The sequence below is a fragment of the Habropoda laboriosa genome, unplaced genomic scaffold, assembly GCF_001263275.1.
Source record: "Habropoda laboriosa isolate 0110345459 unplaced genomic scaffold, ASM126327v1 scaffold36, whole genome shotgun sequence".
Classification (NCBI taxonomy): Eukaryota; Metazoa; Arthropoda; class Insecta; order Hymenoptera; family Apidae; genus Habropoda; species Habropoda laboriosa.
The window spans coordinates 1,362,295-1,377,851 of record NW_017100155.1 but is presented as its reverse complement, the minus strand read 5'-3'; the positions used below and the strand labels follow the sequence as shown (position 1 = coordinate 1,377,851).

Genomic DNA, 15,557 nt, shown 5'->3' with positions numbered 1-15,557 from the left:
ATATTTAAAGTCTGATATTAAATGTCTAGCAAGTACCAGTAATTGGTAAAATGATTTATATTTGTTTTAAAAGGAAAATTTCTAATAGGTATTAGTTAAAATGAATTGTTATTCAGTCTATTGTATTGAAATTCTAATTGATTCTAATGTATACAAGTGTTACAAGAAGGCTGAGTGTGTACAGGGTGGACACTGACTCTAGTATTTACTAAAATTCAAAAATTCTCGTATAAATTCCGAAAATAGATTATTAATTACGGTAAACTACTGAGACGGTTTAATTAAGGGTGGGCATGGTGCTGCTTTAGTTTGAAATGATTTATAAACACATAATTAACAGAGGAAAAACCGTGAAACGGCAAAACGTCTACATTCTAATTGTTATAACATGTAAACAGAACTTTAAATTTAGTGTAAACAGAAAAAATATATAATACAATTTATTTCACGGTATTGCAACAAATAAACGTTGAATCAATATTTAATTCGTATAAAAACAATTATTTAACGTAATAATTTTACCTTCACTATGGTTATTTTTAATCTACGACCACAGGTCAACCTGATTTTTAATCCCTGCGAAATTAATTTAACTACGAGTAAGTAACAAGAACGCTAAAACCTATGTTTCCATTGAAGAATATTGTAAAAACGTATAAATTGTTATATGCAATGTTATAACAAATGGTCGGAAGTATAAATTTATAACAAAATTGTAAAAATTGACAAATTATACCGTGTTACGGTAACGGAAATCTCCCGCGAAAACTTCCCGCGAAAAGTAATCGGTTTCCCGCGAAAAATAGTCGATTCCCGCCTGACCTAACCGACGATTTTGCTAATGACTTTGGGGAGAGGGTACCGCAGGTATATAAGGACCCGCTGATGTCCCGCGAATTTATTCACCCTTTATACTGGGCCATAGACACTTCGCGGCGTATTTTGACCTGAAGGTTCTGAGATGTGAATAGAGTGGTCGGGGGCTACTAGCTAGCCTAGGTCCACCCTGTACACACTCAGCCTTCTTGTAACACTTGTATACATTAGAATCAATTAGAATTTCAATACAATAGACTGAATAACAATTCATTTTAACTAATACCTATTAGAAATTTTCCTTTTAAAACAAATATAAATCATTTTACCAATTACTGGTACTTGCTAGACATTTAATATCAGACTTTAAATATTCTCCTTTCGGTTCTTTTAAATACAATCAAATAATTTCTTCAATTAGCGATACTGACTTGGAATACTCCGATTCGAATAAAGTATTTCGAAATTATTTTGAAGGTTTAGGGAAATAAACATTTGAATTTTAGTCATCGTTCTTCTTCAGACTTGTCGAATAGGATATTGAAATGACTTTGAGCAATTGAAATTAATTTGAAATTTTTCTTTCAGTATCCTTGTGGAACTTGTAACGAATGCTGCTCCTAATTCTTAACACTTGCTGTAAAATTATTAGTTTTTGCATTTTAACAAAGTGAATTAATATTCCTAATTCTTATAAAATTATTAATAAACGTGAAATATTCTTGTAACGGTAATCTTATGAGAAATACTCGTATAATTAATTCTGAAATTTTTGCTTACATGTTATAACAATTGTAACGTTTACGTTTTGCTGTTTCGCAGTGTTTTCTCTGTGAATTCTATGTTTCGAATTTATTTCAAGCTAAAGTAACGTCTGTGTACTGCAGTTCAACCTAATTTACTTAAATTCGAATTACGATACAGTATATTTACAATTCTACCTGAATTTTCGAAATTATAAACATCACCAGTAAACTTCCATTGCATGTAAACAATATTCTCCACTAATCGGTAATTATAAAGTAATTATAAAGCAATTATAAAGTAATTACCGAAAAATATACACTTACATTCTCATGTTGGATCATTTACCTCTCTTCTTCTCGTCTGTTCACACATTCTCTCTAACTCTCCCAATTTCGTTATCCAATCGTTCCTATTTACTCTCATTTTCAAATTTCACACGTTATTCGCTATTATCCTCCCTTAACAAACCAACAAATCCCAGCACAATTAAAACAAAAATAATACACTACCAGCTTTTAAAAGAAATATAAATCATTTTACCAATTACTGGTACTTGCTAGACATTTAATATCAGACTTTAAATATTCTCCTTTCGGTTCTTTTAAATACAATCAAATAATTTCTTCAATTATCGATACTGACTTGGAATACTCCGCTTCGAATAAAATATTTCGAAATTATTTTGAAGGTTTAGGGAAATAAACATTTGAATTTTAGTCATCGTTGTTCTTCAGACTTGTCGAATAGGATATTGAAATGACTTTTGAGAGGTTGCTTTTTCGTTACAGCATAGCAATCAATATGTACTTTTCTTCCAACAATTGAAATTAATTTGAAATTTTTCATATATTGAAATGACTTTGAGCAATTGAAATTAATTTGAAATATTTCTTTCAGTGTTTTTCATATATTTTCTCTGATGTTGAATTTATTTTATGACTTGCTATTTTGTTTACTAATAATTTACCATCCAAGGAATTTGCATGAATTGCATGTTATGTAGTTAGTTGACTTATTATTGAATATTGTGAGCTGATTTGGAACGAGTGCTTTATGCCCACCCTAAATTAAACCGTCTCAGTAGTTTACCGTAATTAATAATCTATTTTCGGAATTTATACGAGAATTTTTGAATTTTAGTAAATACTAGAGTCAGTGCATCGCGTATTGAAATAATAGCTTCATCCCTAGTTCGTTTATTATTGAATATTTTTACGCGTTTAACTGACCCTACATTTTTTTTTTTTTTACGTGGAGGTAGGCCGAGTCTATGTGATAAACAATTGGCAACCAAACGGTGGCTCTCCCTCTACATTCGACGGATAATGTGTACAGGTATTTAATGTAATTTCTTAGCAATTTGTTTTTGTAATTTATTCAAAGCGATATATTATGAAATTAAATTAATCACTCAATAAGTTTTAACGTTAGATTGTTTCCTCGATATGGCCATGGTGGTTATCAGTGACTGGAGTGCCTCAAATGTTTACAATAATTACAATAGATGTTGTCAACTAAAAATTTTGAACGTCATAGCTAGCTAGACATTATTTTCAACTGAAAGAAAAAATTATAAAGCATAATACTATAATCCTATGCTTAAAATGTATTTTCTTGTGGCCGCCTGACAGCAACCTGTAAATCTGGCGCGACAGTGAACGTGTTAATAAGTAAATGTTGTTCAAATTATGTCACGCTGTGCACGCGTGAGTCACGAACACGAACGTTAAGGGGTTGAAACGTGGCCCCATAGAGAGTGAGACCTCAGCTTGCGCCTAATGGTAAATACAGCCCTGGCCCTAGTGAAAATGCACGTTACAACTAATGGTCGAACATTGTCATGTAGGGATAAATCTCCTCCTTTTAGCCGATATCGATTGCTTCTACATCAACAAATAGATATAAGTTGACTCGTTGTTCGTGGTAATGTGAGACCCTCTATATGAAAACAGGATGTTCGAACAGTAGTGACGTTTGAAATATTGCTCCGGCTATCGATTTTATGAAACAGAAATAAAAAGGAATGTTTCTTTCGCTCTTTCGCATTGAAAGATGTACAAGTTAGATATTACTTTCTATCTACTTTTTATGAACGAAATAGATATAAAAAGGAATTACCTTTTCTTAAGAAGTGTATCGAACATGTGAATAGCGCCTAGAGTAATTCAGATGGTATAATATTCACAGTGTGGTGTATTTATCGATCATACAAAAAGTCGTTACACGTGTTATAACTCGACATTTTGTGACATGCAACATGGAATGATATACATATTCTGATACCGTGGAACTATTTTCCTTTGTAAATTACCGTGCAAAAGAATATTCAATATGTTTTAACGGCGCAAGAAGTCGCGTTAAATGTCAGGTTAGATATCAAGTGCAGTTGCAAGCTGTTAAGAAAGAAAGGAAAAGGAAAAAGTACGAAATAAAGCGTTCGCTGTGAAGATTAACCTTATTCAATTATTCGGTCATAGTCTGCATGTCGATGAATTGTTTCAATATCGTACGTCGCGTTCGAGCGTCTTAATTCAACTGTGACAAAGTATGCCTATTTTTCAATTTACTTTTGCGATACGATAGTAGTCTGTAGTGGTTCTATTATTTAGAATAATACGGTTACACGCGTGATACGAGACACTCAGAAGAAAAAATAATTAACTCAATTTCTTGATATTCTTCCAATTTTAGTACTTTCTGCTTAATTTTTCATAAATAAAACAAACTCTGTAAATTTTATTTTACGGAGTTATCATACTCATGTATCTTTGTAAGGTTTTGGTTACACTAACCAAAATTGATGTGCAAATTTTTTTAACAATTTTTATTGTTAAGCTTTAAAATTTGATTAAACTTTAATTCCACAGTTAAGCTCGAACAAATATTTCAAACCTTCATATCTCAGAGAAAAAGAAGAAAATTGATCAAAAATTAAAAATTTAAACGTTACGTCGTATAATTTTCAAACACGATTGAACAAAAAATGTTCAACGCGAAAAGATAGCAAGATATTGTTAATAATTATTAATAGATGAAGATTACTACATAAACCAGACTTCTCTTATTCGCGATATCTTCTCTGCGCTACCCAGGTAAGTATAGTTACACTGCCGGCCAAAAATTTGGAATCACTTCCCACTTTTCATCAATATTAAATCTGCTGCTAATTTTTTACAGATTTGAAGTTTATCTCAATTCTACATTTATCAATTGATTCGAATGATAAAAAATTCTCAAAGTCGCTGACTTTTTTCTGGAAATTTTTGTTTAAATTGCAATGCTTAGTGATTCCAAACTTTCGGTCGGTAGCGTATGTCAAATTCTTATTGATCTCGGAACGACGAGAACTTTAACAGTTCTAATCAGCAACAAGATCTATGTAAACGTTACCAGCACGGTGAAGAAATAAATACACTATAACTATTCCAAAGTATAACAATTCTAAACGAACCATTGTTTAAAATCAACTGTCGATGAAAAATTATTACGAACAATTTATAATTTGTTCTAAACGAAGGAAATAATGTCGATTATTTTTCCTTTTCGCAATTCATACACTAAAAGCTCTATCTTCCTTTCGATACATCATATTGCTTAGTTACAAAGAACCCATTTACATGAATAAATTTGCATACTTTACCAGAGCTTGTCTTTTTCTACTCAATTCGTCAACGCCAACGTTAAACTACCTTTTTCATACTTTCCTTCAGGATAGCGTAGAACGTTTATTCACAAAACGTAAGCATTACAAATTTCCCGGGAAATGACGCGAAATGAAGATCGTCGAACGCTTACCATATCAAATAAACGAGAAATGTTCGCCTTTTGCAGCGGTATTTTAATAATTAACACCAGAGATACATTTGTATATTATCAACGCGATAAATGTTTATGCCAATCTATTTTTTATACGTTAAAAAGTATTTATTGAGATATTTGCGATAGTTCTACTGAAATCGAGGTTCTATTCTATTGTTAAATTAAGTTTGCGGGTAGAGAGGTATGCTTTTGCGTAAATTCGATTTCAATAGAATAGAACTCGATAAATACTCTTAAAATTTATTTACTCAGCTTTCAATACTCTCTTAATTTCCGGAAATAAATGTAGTGTATTTCATTTCAAAGAATCACGGTGGCCTTCGAAGCCTTGTGTACAAGAATAACGTAGAAGAAACAATTATCGCAACATACGTTCCCCTTGAAATCGTGCAACTTTTGCTTCGTGCACTGTTTCGTACAGCGAAGTATACCAGAAATTTCAGGGTGTCAAGTTAGGTGAATCACCCTGCATACATTACCGACGTATCAACCCTCTGCCATAGATTTTCCTGTCGCCGCGTATGTTAGCCTTCGCTGTTCCAATACAGCGTTGAATAAAAAGAAGTCAAGATATTGTACAAAATTTGTGTTTGCTAATCGTCATTCTTAAATTGAAGCGAGAGCAAAACTACAAATTTAATTGAAATACAATTCTTCTTTCGCCAGATTTCGATCAAATTTTGCGCTACGAATGTGACTCGTATAATTATGGCAAGCAAGGGTTGTTTGCGCGAAAACTGATGCGTGTAGCCGGCACATTTTAAGGTTTTCAACAAAAATGGTTATAACTTTTAAAATTTCAAATATTTCTTTTATGAAATTTCCAGTATGTTTAGCCCAGTCGATAAGAAAGATCACCTTTAGCATACGTATATTGTAACACATACATTTTTTTCGCCAGCATTTAATGCACACTGTGTTAAAACACACTTAAAATTTCACGACCATACTTTTGTGCCTCCAGATAATAACATGTTGACACTGAGTGCGTTCTTTCGTTTGACTGTACATTTAAAGTCTTTGGGTCTCTTTTGACCCAAAACGAAGACCCGACTATGTCAAAAAGGACGCAAAGACCAACACGCCATGCGAACAAGGGAACATAAATTTGATAACAGCAAAAGTTATCAAAAAAAGTAAAAAAGTAATGGGTCAAAAAAGACACGATGGGCCAAGAAAGACCCAAAGATCGTATTAGATTTAAGAAATCACCGATGTTTGTGAACGATGTTAATCGTACATTGTTTTCAAAACGATCGACAGAAAATTTTTTATCGTTATCAACAAATGAAATATCTTTCGTTTTAATCAAAATGTAATTCCCCAACAATAATACTCTTTTTATCGGACAACGTAAAATGGAAACTAGGGTATAAGGAGTATCATTTCTTAACTTCTTCGACAATGAAAGAATCGATTTATTGGTCGTATAATTCTCACTACTCCACAGGTTGCCGGTGTTATTAAAGAGACAAAGATTTGGCAGTGATACAACGAAATCTTGGAATTGGCTACCTTCGAAAAAGTCTGAATAGTAATGATCTTATAGCTGGTTAATAAATTTCTACCTTACATCCAAATTATTCCCAAATGCATCATTTTTGTACCATACTATACATGCAAAGCACTCGCATTTCTTACAATTCTTGTACCAATATCTTCGTTGCTATAATTAAAGACCTGATGAAGAAACAGAATTTTTTTTTTAAACAATACCCTCTGCAGTAAATAGATCGATAAAAGAGTAATTGTCTTATGGAAGGTTGATAAATTTCTGTCCTATTCCCGAATGCATAATTTTTCTACCACATTATACATACAAAGCAATCGTATTTTTTAAAATTTTTATAAATATCTCTGTTTCCTATTATCTATTTTTCTATCTACTTTCTCATATCTTCACTGCTACAATTAAAGACCCAATGAAAAAAAGACACTTTTTTAAATAATACTCTGTAAACAGACGGACAGAAGAGTAATTATAATATAGTAAATGTCTTCAAAATGAATTACTCCGTAATTAAGGGTGATTAAACAATTATAACGTTAATGACACGAAAATTTTTCTGTTGAAACTTTAAATCGTTCTGCTTTGTACTTTATTAAACTGCATTGTACTAGACACGATTGCACGATACTTTAGCTGTGTTATGCAATTGAAAATGAGCATTTCATGCATCAGGACGTAGCACAATGCTTGCAGTAACGAACCACGAACAATACTACAGCAATTATCAGGGAATACTAATTATTTAAGGTAACATTTCGTTCAACACCATGATTAACCGCGATAAACGGAGAGGAAAAGACATGGAATTACTCGGTAATTCCGTACTTCAATTTATCATCTTTTCCTATTAACTGATAATTGTTCATCGTGTAAACAGCAAAATCTACATCTACATTTTTCTCTGTTTTGTCGTTTAAATTATTGTTGATTATTAAATAATTCGTGTACGATAATTATCGTGATTTATGTACCTTCGTAAGGTACATATGCATATTTAAAATTGTTCTCCTTGTATCGTTATCCGAAAGATTTTCAAACACAGCACGAAACACACTCGCGTGAATTTGCTATTTTGAATTTTTATCATCCACAGTGCACTTTGTTGTTCCAAAGTATAACTTACTAGTTTAACATTTGCTTCGTGAATATAACGCTCCTTCAATGTTTTTTCTCATTGGACGTTTCATTAAAAGATGCATTGTGCGTTTAGTGAAAAGGTACTCCCGCGTTTTGATACTTTACTTTCAATTTGTCCTGTTCGTTTGAATAACTTCAAAAGATACCCGCATAATTGACACGTAAAACGCCAAGTTTGTTTCTATTTTTACCAGAACGAGAAATTATAAATGTTACAGTGGAGTCAGATTTGATCGCGGAAAATTCAAGTATACCGCGAATCTTCGTTCAGATTTTAAACGCAGAAATTTGACGGTCAGTTATGTTTGCAAATGTAAAAATGAATAAATTGAAAATTATAATTCTTTTCTACATTTGTGATATTCAATTACTGATAAAAATTCAGAAATAGGAAGAAATTTGAAAGTGAAATTGTAGAAATAAAATTGGAAGGATGGAGTTAGAAGAAAATCAAAAGTGTAATTCTTTCTTTTTTATATCTACAAAATGAAATGTGGACTCAAATGCTACGGATTGCCTCGAATGTTATCAAACATACATGTGCTCAGACGCCAGTTTTCGTGAAGTTTTCATGCTGTCTTGCAACTTATTATGTTTCACGTTTCGAATACACGATCCATAATGGATGATCTCAGAGGAGACGTGTTTTGCTTGGAAGTAATTTCGTTTATTCCGTAGATCTACTGTGACATGCGTAGCATGTCTGTTTTTTTAAAGAAAATTAACTTAACTACTATAATATAAATATAGAAATATCTATAATTTATTAAAATCTACAGATAATATTTGTTAACATGTGTAATTAACGAGAAATGAAAATAGTAGGGTAAAGTTGCCTAATATGAGACCCAAATACACAGATTTCAAAAATGGGTTCCTAATATGAGAAAACTATTTTTTCTGTCTTTTTTCACAGATTGGGCATATTAAATCTGTTTCTTCAGCACCGCAGACTTCGTGGGCTCGCCGGTAACACTTTGTACACTAAAACAAAATTTGGTACCTAATATGAGACTCTTCTTATGATAGGAACTTCCGAGGGTCTCGTATTCGGAAACAACAGCACGATAGCTATTAAGTAGCTTCGAGGTTAAGTCTTCGTTATTTAACGATACGCAACTAGTAAGCCTTAAACTCCATTGCATGCACTATACAACAGTATTTGTGAAACTGATTATAAACTTACTATTTTCGAGGTATTTGTAATTTAATCGAACCACTTGAAAAACTTTCTGCATCGCTAAAACAGCATCGCTACGACATTCAAGAGTTCATATTAGGACCGTCTCATATTCGGCTACTTTACCCTACAGATTGTAGAAAATAGTGAAGACAATAGATCTAAAATTAAATACGTTCGCAATTATTTACGCGATCAAAAGAAAAGAACATAGAAATTCTGAATTTGTAATTTTGCAAATTTTGGGTTAATTAAATTTGACCCAAAAAGCGATATCAGTGGAGCTTAATTTGTATTATATTTCCCGCATTATAGAGGGTCCTGCTGTATATTAATACGTATTCACTGAAATATCTTTAATTTATTAAAATCTACAGATAAGAAATATACGAAAAAGTGTGTTAACGTGACAGTAGTAAAGATAGTAGAAAATAGTAGGAGATAAATGGATTGTAAGACGGGTGAAACTTAAATAAAATTGTAACTAGAATAGTGCGTCTTCATGATAGTCATAATGAACTTATTTAACATTAACTCGTTTAAAGCTCTGCCTTTTCAGGTCCATAATTCACGCACGACATTTATCATTACCAGGCTATTACGCTGTCTTACGCATGAACAGAATGATTGACTTTATTACCGAATGGAAAGTATGTTTACCAAGGGGGCAACGATTATTTCACCCAACTATTCAATAATATATCAGCCACGGTTCTGTTTTCATTATCGTTTCATTGTTACTATTCAGCATAGAATCACACAATTTCGCACAATTTCCTCGCTTACAACGTCGCCATTCATAAAATTGCCATTTCATACTACTTTTCATGCGAAAAGAGGAAAATTGACACAAAAGAGCAGAGCATTTGTCAAAGGATAAATAAATCTCTTACTTACGGTGAAAGGTGACAAACTTAGTTCTTAGCTGGTAAGTTCCAAGAGATCTCGTCGATAAATATCTGACGGATGCTTCGTACCTGATCTTTAATCGGTAAACGTGCATAACCGGATTTTCTTTACAAGAAGGTGCACGATTCTGAATTACATAATTTAACACAAAACGGAGTTCTGACGTAATGTCAACCTTCGTAGATCCTGAATTTAGCACTGCCATTGTAACTGCGCAGGACTTACTCCTCACAGACAATATAAAAAACAGTCTAATTGTAGTTGCAAAATAAAATACTTTTTTTTTTTAATATTGAACTCATGATATGAAAAGTTTTAGTTACTAATTTTTTTTAATTTAAATTTGAACTGATTTACTTTCATACTCTTTTTAATGCAAATATATGCACACCGATGTTGCGTTATTTTTATTTTATTAACGTGAGATATTATGAGAACGTCGACTCTTATTTTCAACTGAAAACAATCTTTCAACTAAATATTATCACTGATGATATTTTTTGAATAATTATTGTCTATTTAATTTTGCATGGATTTAGCAAAATGTCCGCCTCTAACTAAGTTCCCGCCGTTTTTTTAAATTTTAACATTCCGCATGTCATTCAATGTTTTTGGCATAATGTTTTAAATCATTCGAAAGAGGATGTTTTGTTCTACCGGAATCTTCTTTGTTCGAGTTAATTTCTGTTAATTTTCAGATCATTCAAATGGAATGTCAAATTGAGAAAAATGAGCATTTTCGACACCTCCTTCTTTTTGCTTTTAATCAAGGTTCTAAGGCCGCAAAAGCTGCTCGCGACATTTGTGCTGTGTATGGAGAGGGTGCCATAGCTGAAAGAACCGCTCGTGATTGGTATGGCAAATTCAAAAATCAAAGAGTCAGTTATTTAATTTAATTTAATTTTTAAGGGGAATATGTGAAGAATCCATTTTCCTCGCATGTTCCCCCTTAAAATTAATGAGCTACAACACAAAAAATAATACTTCCATGACAAATTTTAAAACCATTTTTTATTTTTTTAAAAAGTCACAGTTATTTATTTTTAAGGGGAACATGTGAAGAATCAATTTCCCTCGTGTAATCCCCCTTAAAGTTATTGAAAATTATTCAGCTACAGCAGAAAAAATTGCTCGAGCTTAAAAGAGGGTGAATTTTAGGGCTGCCTGGGGCGTCGGATTCCCCACCGTATTTTTTTCTAGGGTGTCGAAGAGTATTCATGGCAAATTTGGTGTGAACACGTTGCACGGTATAGAAACCTTCACCTAACAAACATATTTTGACTTTTACATGTAGAAGTAAATTTGAAAAATTTTATTAAATTCGATTAACTGAAATAGACTTGTTCTTTTAAGGCCTCGTAATGATGTCGCACCTAGAGCCTCCAGAAGTATAAATACGGCCCTGTAACTGTGATTTAGCAAGCATTTTAAAGTGGAACAAATCAAATCTGCGAATAATATGTGATAACGTATACAATATAACCTTTACATTCCATAAATCATCGACGAGTGGAGAAAAGTCATTCTCAAAACTTCGACGATAAAGGGAAACGTTATGTCGAACAATGTATAATAGTGATCGTGAAACTTTTTCGGTGAAAATGTGTACTCTGATATTTTGGAAGTACAGAGAAATTGGAATAATAGGGGAAAAGTTTTGAAAGCAAGAAACGAAGGAACATAAATTCTGCAAGAATTCTGCTACCAGAGAATAATGATTTTTCTGCTCTGCTTAAATGCAGCAGCTCTGCTACAAGAAAAACAGGCTAACGAAAAAAAAAAAAAAAAATCGAAGAAATGCGTGTATTTAATTTGTTCTAGTAAAAACAGCTCCAATTTCGAAATATATCGCTGGAAACAACTGGAGCGTATTTTGAATACTGCGGAATTTCCCTAGAATATTAATTCGTACCGAACGAATATTTCTTTCGAAATATTGACCGATGCGTTTTAACATCGAACTGAATCAGTATAAACCGGTTTTAAATCTTCTCCTTTCGAACTGAAGATTTTATAAATTGACGAGACGAAAGATTTTATAAATTATTACGAATTTTTAGAATACAGAATAATGCGGATGTTGGAATTTTTCATGTTTTCATGAGAAAAATGCAAATGTTAGAATGCATATAGAGAAATATACGTACATAGGAAATCTTTATTTGCATTCGAGAGGGATATTGATCATTCTTACATGTGAAAGCACGATAAGATAAAATTTATCGGGAACACGTTTTATGTAAATAAATAAAACCGAGAGGAATTTGACATTGAAACATTTTTTTTTAATCTTATCGAGAGATTTAAGATACATTCAAAACAACACAACAAATTAATATGCAACAATAATTTACATAGTAGTTATTAAACGATAAAAAATTACTATTGTTACTAGATGATAAAAAGTTACTAAAAATTTGTTGTATTATCTTTCGATCAAACATTTTTTTTTTTTTTTTTTACAAAGAAATACAAATTTTGTTAACGTTTGTGCTAACGAACTAATGCGAAAATCTCGTAAATTTTACTTGTACTTTAATATATCTTCACGCATAATTAAAAAGACTGCATACGTGTGTGAAGTTTACGAGGCAGCTGGAATTTTTTCACTCATACATTATGCAACCACACAGCTGCATTTTGGTTACATTAAACGTTGCAAAAACATCGAATTGCACGATGTAGCACTTCCGCTTTTATTCCGAAATAATGCTTGTGAAAAATTCAATAGAATAACACGCAACTTATTTTTGAAAAATTCAAATATTATTCAAACCGTTTCGTTTCTTCGAACTGTGCACAATAATAAAATAAAACTAAAAAATAAAAATATGTTGTTCGAGAAAAATAATAATTATTGAATGAAAGAAAATAATGTATTATTTCACTCTGACGTAATAATGTAAATAAACATCATGATTATTCGACATTAATACAAGATACTGTTACATAATATATGTAAAAAAAAAGATCACTTTCTGTCTTCAATGGAAACATACTGTATACATTTATCTAATCCTACTCAAGCAAAGAAACATTGGCACCTAGCCTGCATGTGTTAGACATGCAATAGAAAGTATTTCACATTTTAATGTGCACTTTGCTCCAGAAATAAACACTCTATAAGGTAAATGTATACATAATGGTATGGTCCACATTGAAAATGAATTTGCAAATTTCAATAAAATCAATGTACCCTCCATTGGAATAAAGTAAGTAAAAGTAGAAGTGTCCAATATTTATATTTGCATTTTAATATAAAAAATGAAATGGTTAAAAATATAATATTAGCAAAACAGTATCTTGTATTAAATTGTCCTTTGTATTATAGCACATTATTTTTCTGACTTGTTAAGTTGTTTCGTCTTAATAAGCGTGACTGGATTATTAAGATTAGCATTTAACCTTTAATACCGTTTTCATAAAGCCATCTACAACACAGTAACGGTATAAAAAAAATGAATTTTAACGAAGTTCTTTCGCACTTTATTATTTCCTAACATCATCAATATCGATTATCTAACATCATCATATTCTATATTGCTTGTGTTATTCGTTTCATTAGAAAAGGAGGAGAAAAAAAGTTGATTGCAGAATTTGTCAAATCGCTACGTGACTCTTTCGCAACGAAAAAAAAAAATCTCAAACTCACCATTGATCAACGATTCAAGGTTCTCGTGACTGGGGCTCATGAAACTTTTAGGCACGGTCACGCCAACAATGAGACATTTGATAGCTAATCGCCACCTGCTGGCCTCCCGTAGATTATCCTCGTACTTGTCAAAGCTGCGGAACCGTAGCGTGATTGTTGTTCTTTCCCGTCTCTTGATACCCTTCATGCGTACCTTCTTCAGCGTGTAAGCATAAATATAAAGATAGGCCGAAGTGTCGAACTCATCATAGCATTGAAACGCTTCCATAGACTCGACCAACTTGAATTGAGATCTCGAAGTACCTGGCCCACAAACACAGCTTCCCGCGCTTTTGCGTTTCGAACGCATACATCTGCACCCTATTATGTCGTTTAGAACGATCGTTTCAACCTTCGTCGCACCATTATTGTCTTTTTCCAAGCTGAGACCTTTTTCCGTTAGTCTCACCTTGTAATAAGTGTTTTTCTTGGACGTAACGTAAAAAGTTTCTTCGAGAAGAGTGCTAGAATGCACTTGACCACCGTCCTCCATGACACGCTGATGACTGTCTTTCATTCAATAAGAAACACGAATCACATCGATAATCGCACCATAGGCAGATCATTATCATGGTAATTAAGGCACACGTTAAAGAGGCATCTCTTTTGTTGTTCGCAGGTAAACTTGCATTTCCTGCCACTGGATAGAATTGTTACTCTGTATGATTCCATTTAAGAAACAGTACCTATGCCCGACCACTTAACGGCTTAATTTTCGCTTGCAGCTTCTTTCATTCTTCCGGGCATTTTCCCCTCGTTTAATCGCTCCGCTTGTCGCATAGCTAATTTAATGAAACACGTGCATATCACAAGTAATACACTTGCAACATTATCCCTCGTCAAAAGATTCGTTTTACGAAAGGACGGTTTATAAATTATTCTCACGTAACACTGTCGAAGTTATTACCGAACTGTTTACACGTAATTAAAAGAATATGCTATTCTAAATTACGATTAAAACAAATTATCTCACCATAATCTCCGTTACTTCTGTACTCGCACGCATTCGAACATTGAACTGGTTCGAACACACCGAAGTCACGGCATATACTATTTATGTGAAACTTGAAACCTGACGGACCAATTGCTGGAACACCCTCAGCGCAATCTTGCGTTGGGAAAATGTACTTCACCATAAACATATTTCTTGTAACTGTGAGAAAATATGTTACGAGGATGAGATTTCGTACGTGTAATTTTTGACGAACTGAGCACCTTCGATCAAAACTGTAAAGGGTAGACCGATTTACCTTGATAAATGCTATAAATTTTCTCTTTGGAGAATTAGAACTGGTTATTTTTCTATATTTTTATCACTTCTGCTATTCTGTTATGTTAGGTGTATAGATATTTTATATGGATACGTACTGCGTATAATACTAAACAAATACTTAATAAATATCTAAAAAAAAAAATTATTCTAATTGTATATCTGTTAATAATATGTTGAGCAAATTAAAAGTAAATCAATACTGTCTTAAATGTGACTATAAAACATACATTTTCTTCAAAGATATGCAAATAATATATTTGATTAACTTTTAGTTAAAAATTTGAAGTTATATCTTAATTATCTAAGAATTATTGTTTTTATAAAATCAAATAAACTTATTTATTTAGCTAACGTAAAATGTGTAATAACTGAACCAAAATTTAGTAAAAATTGTGAGCTAGATCCTTTAAAGAATTAAAAATAAAAATTAATCATAATTAAAAGAAGCATTTAAATAAGCAAATATTGTATTAGT

At 32.2% G+C, this 15,557-nt stretch overlaps 1 protein-coding gene across 1 annotated transcript in view; it reads right to left on the bottom strand.

Annotated features, from left to right (window-relative positions):
* The window catches only part of LOC108576198 (sphingosine kinase 2-like), a 36,568-nt gene extending 22,230 nt beyond the window's left edge, over nucleotides 1–14,338 (bottom strand). Inside the window, exon 1 of the mRNA XM_017939147.1 lies at nucleotides 13,771–14,338. Coding sequence (XP_017794636.1) covers nucleotides 13,771–14,326 — 556 coding nt within the window. The 5' untranslated portion in view covers nucleotides 14,327–14,338. The remainder of the gene's footprint in view (nucleotides 1–13,770) is intronic.
* Nucleotides 14,339–15,557: the final 1,219 nt, after the last annotated feature.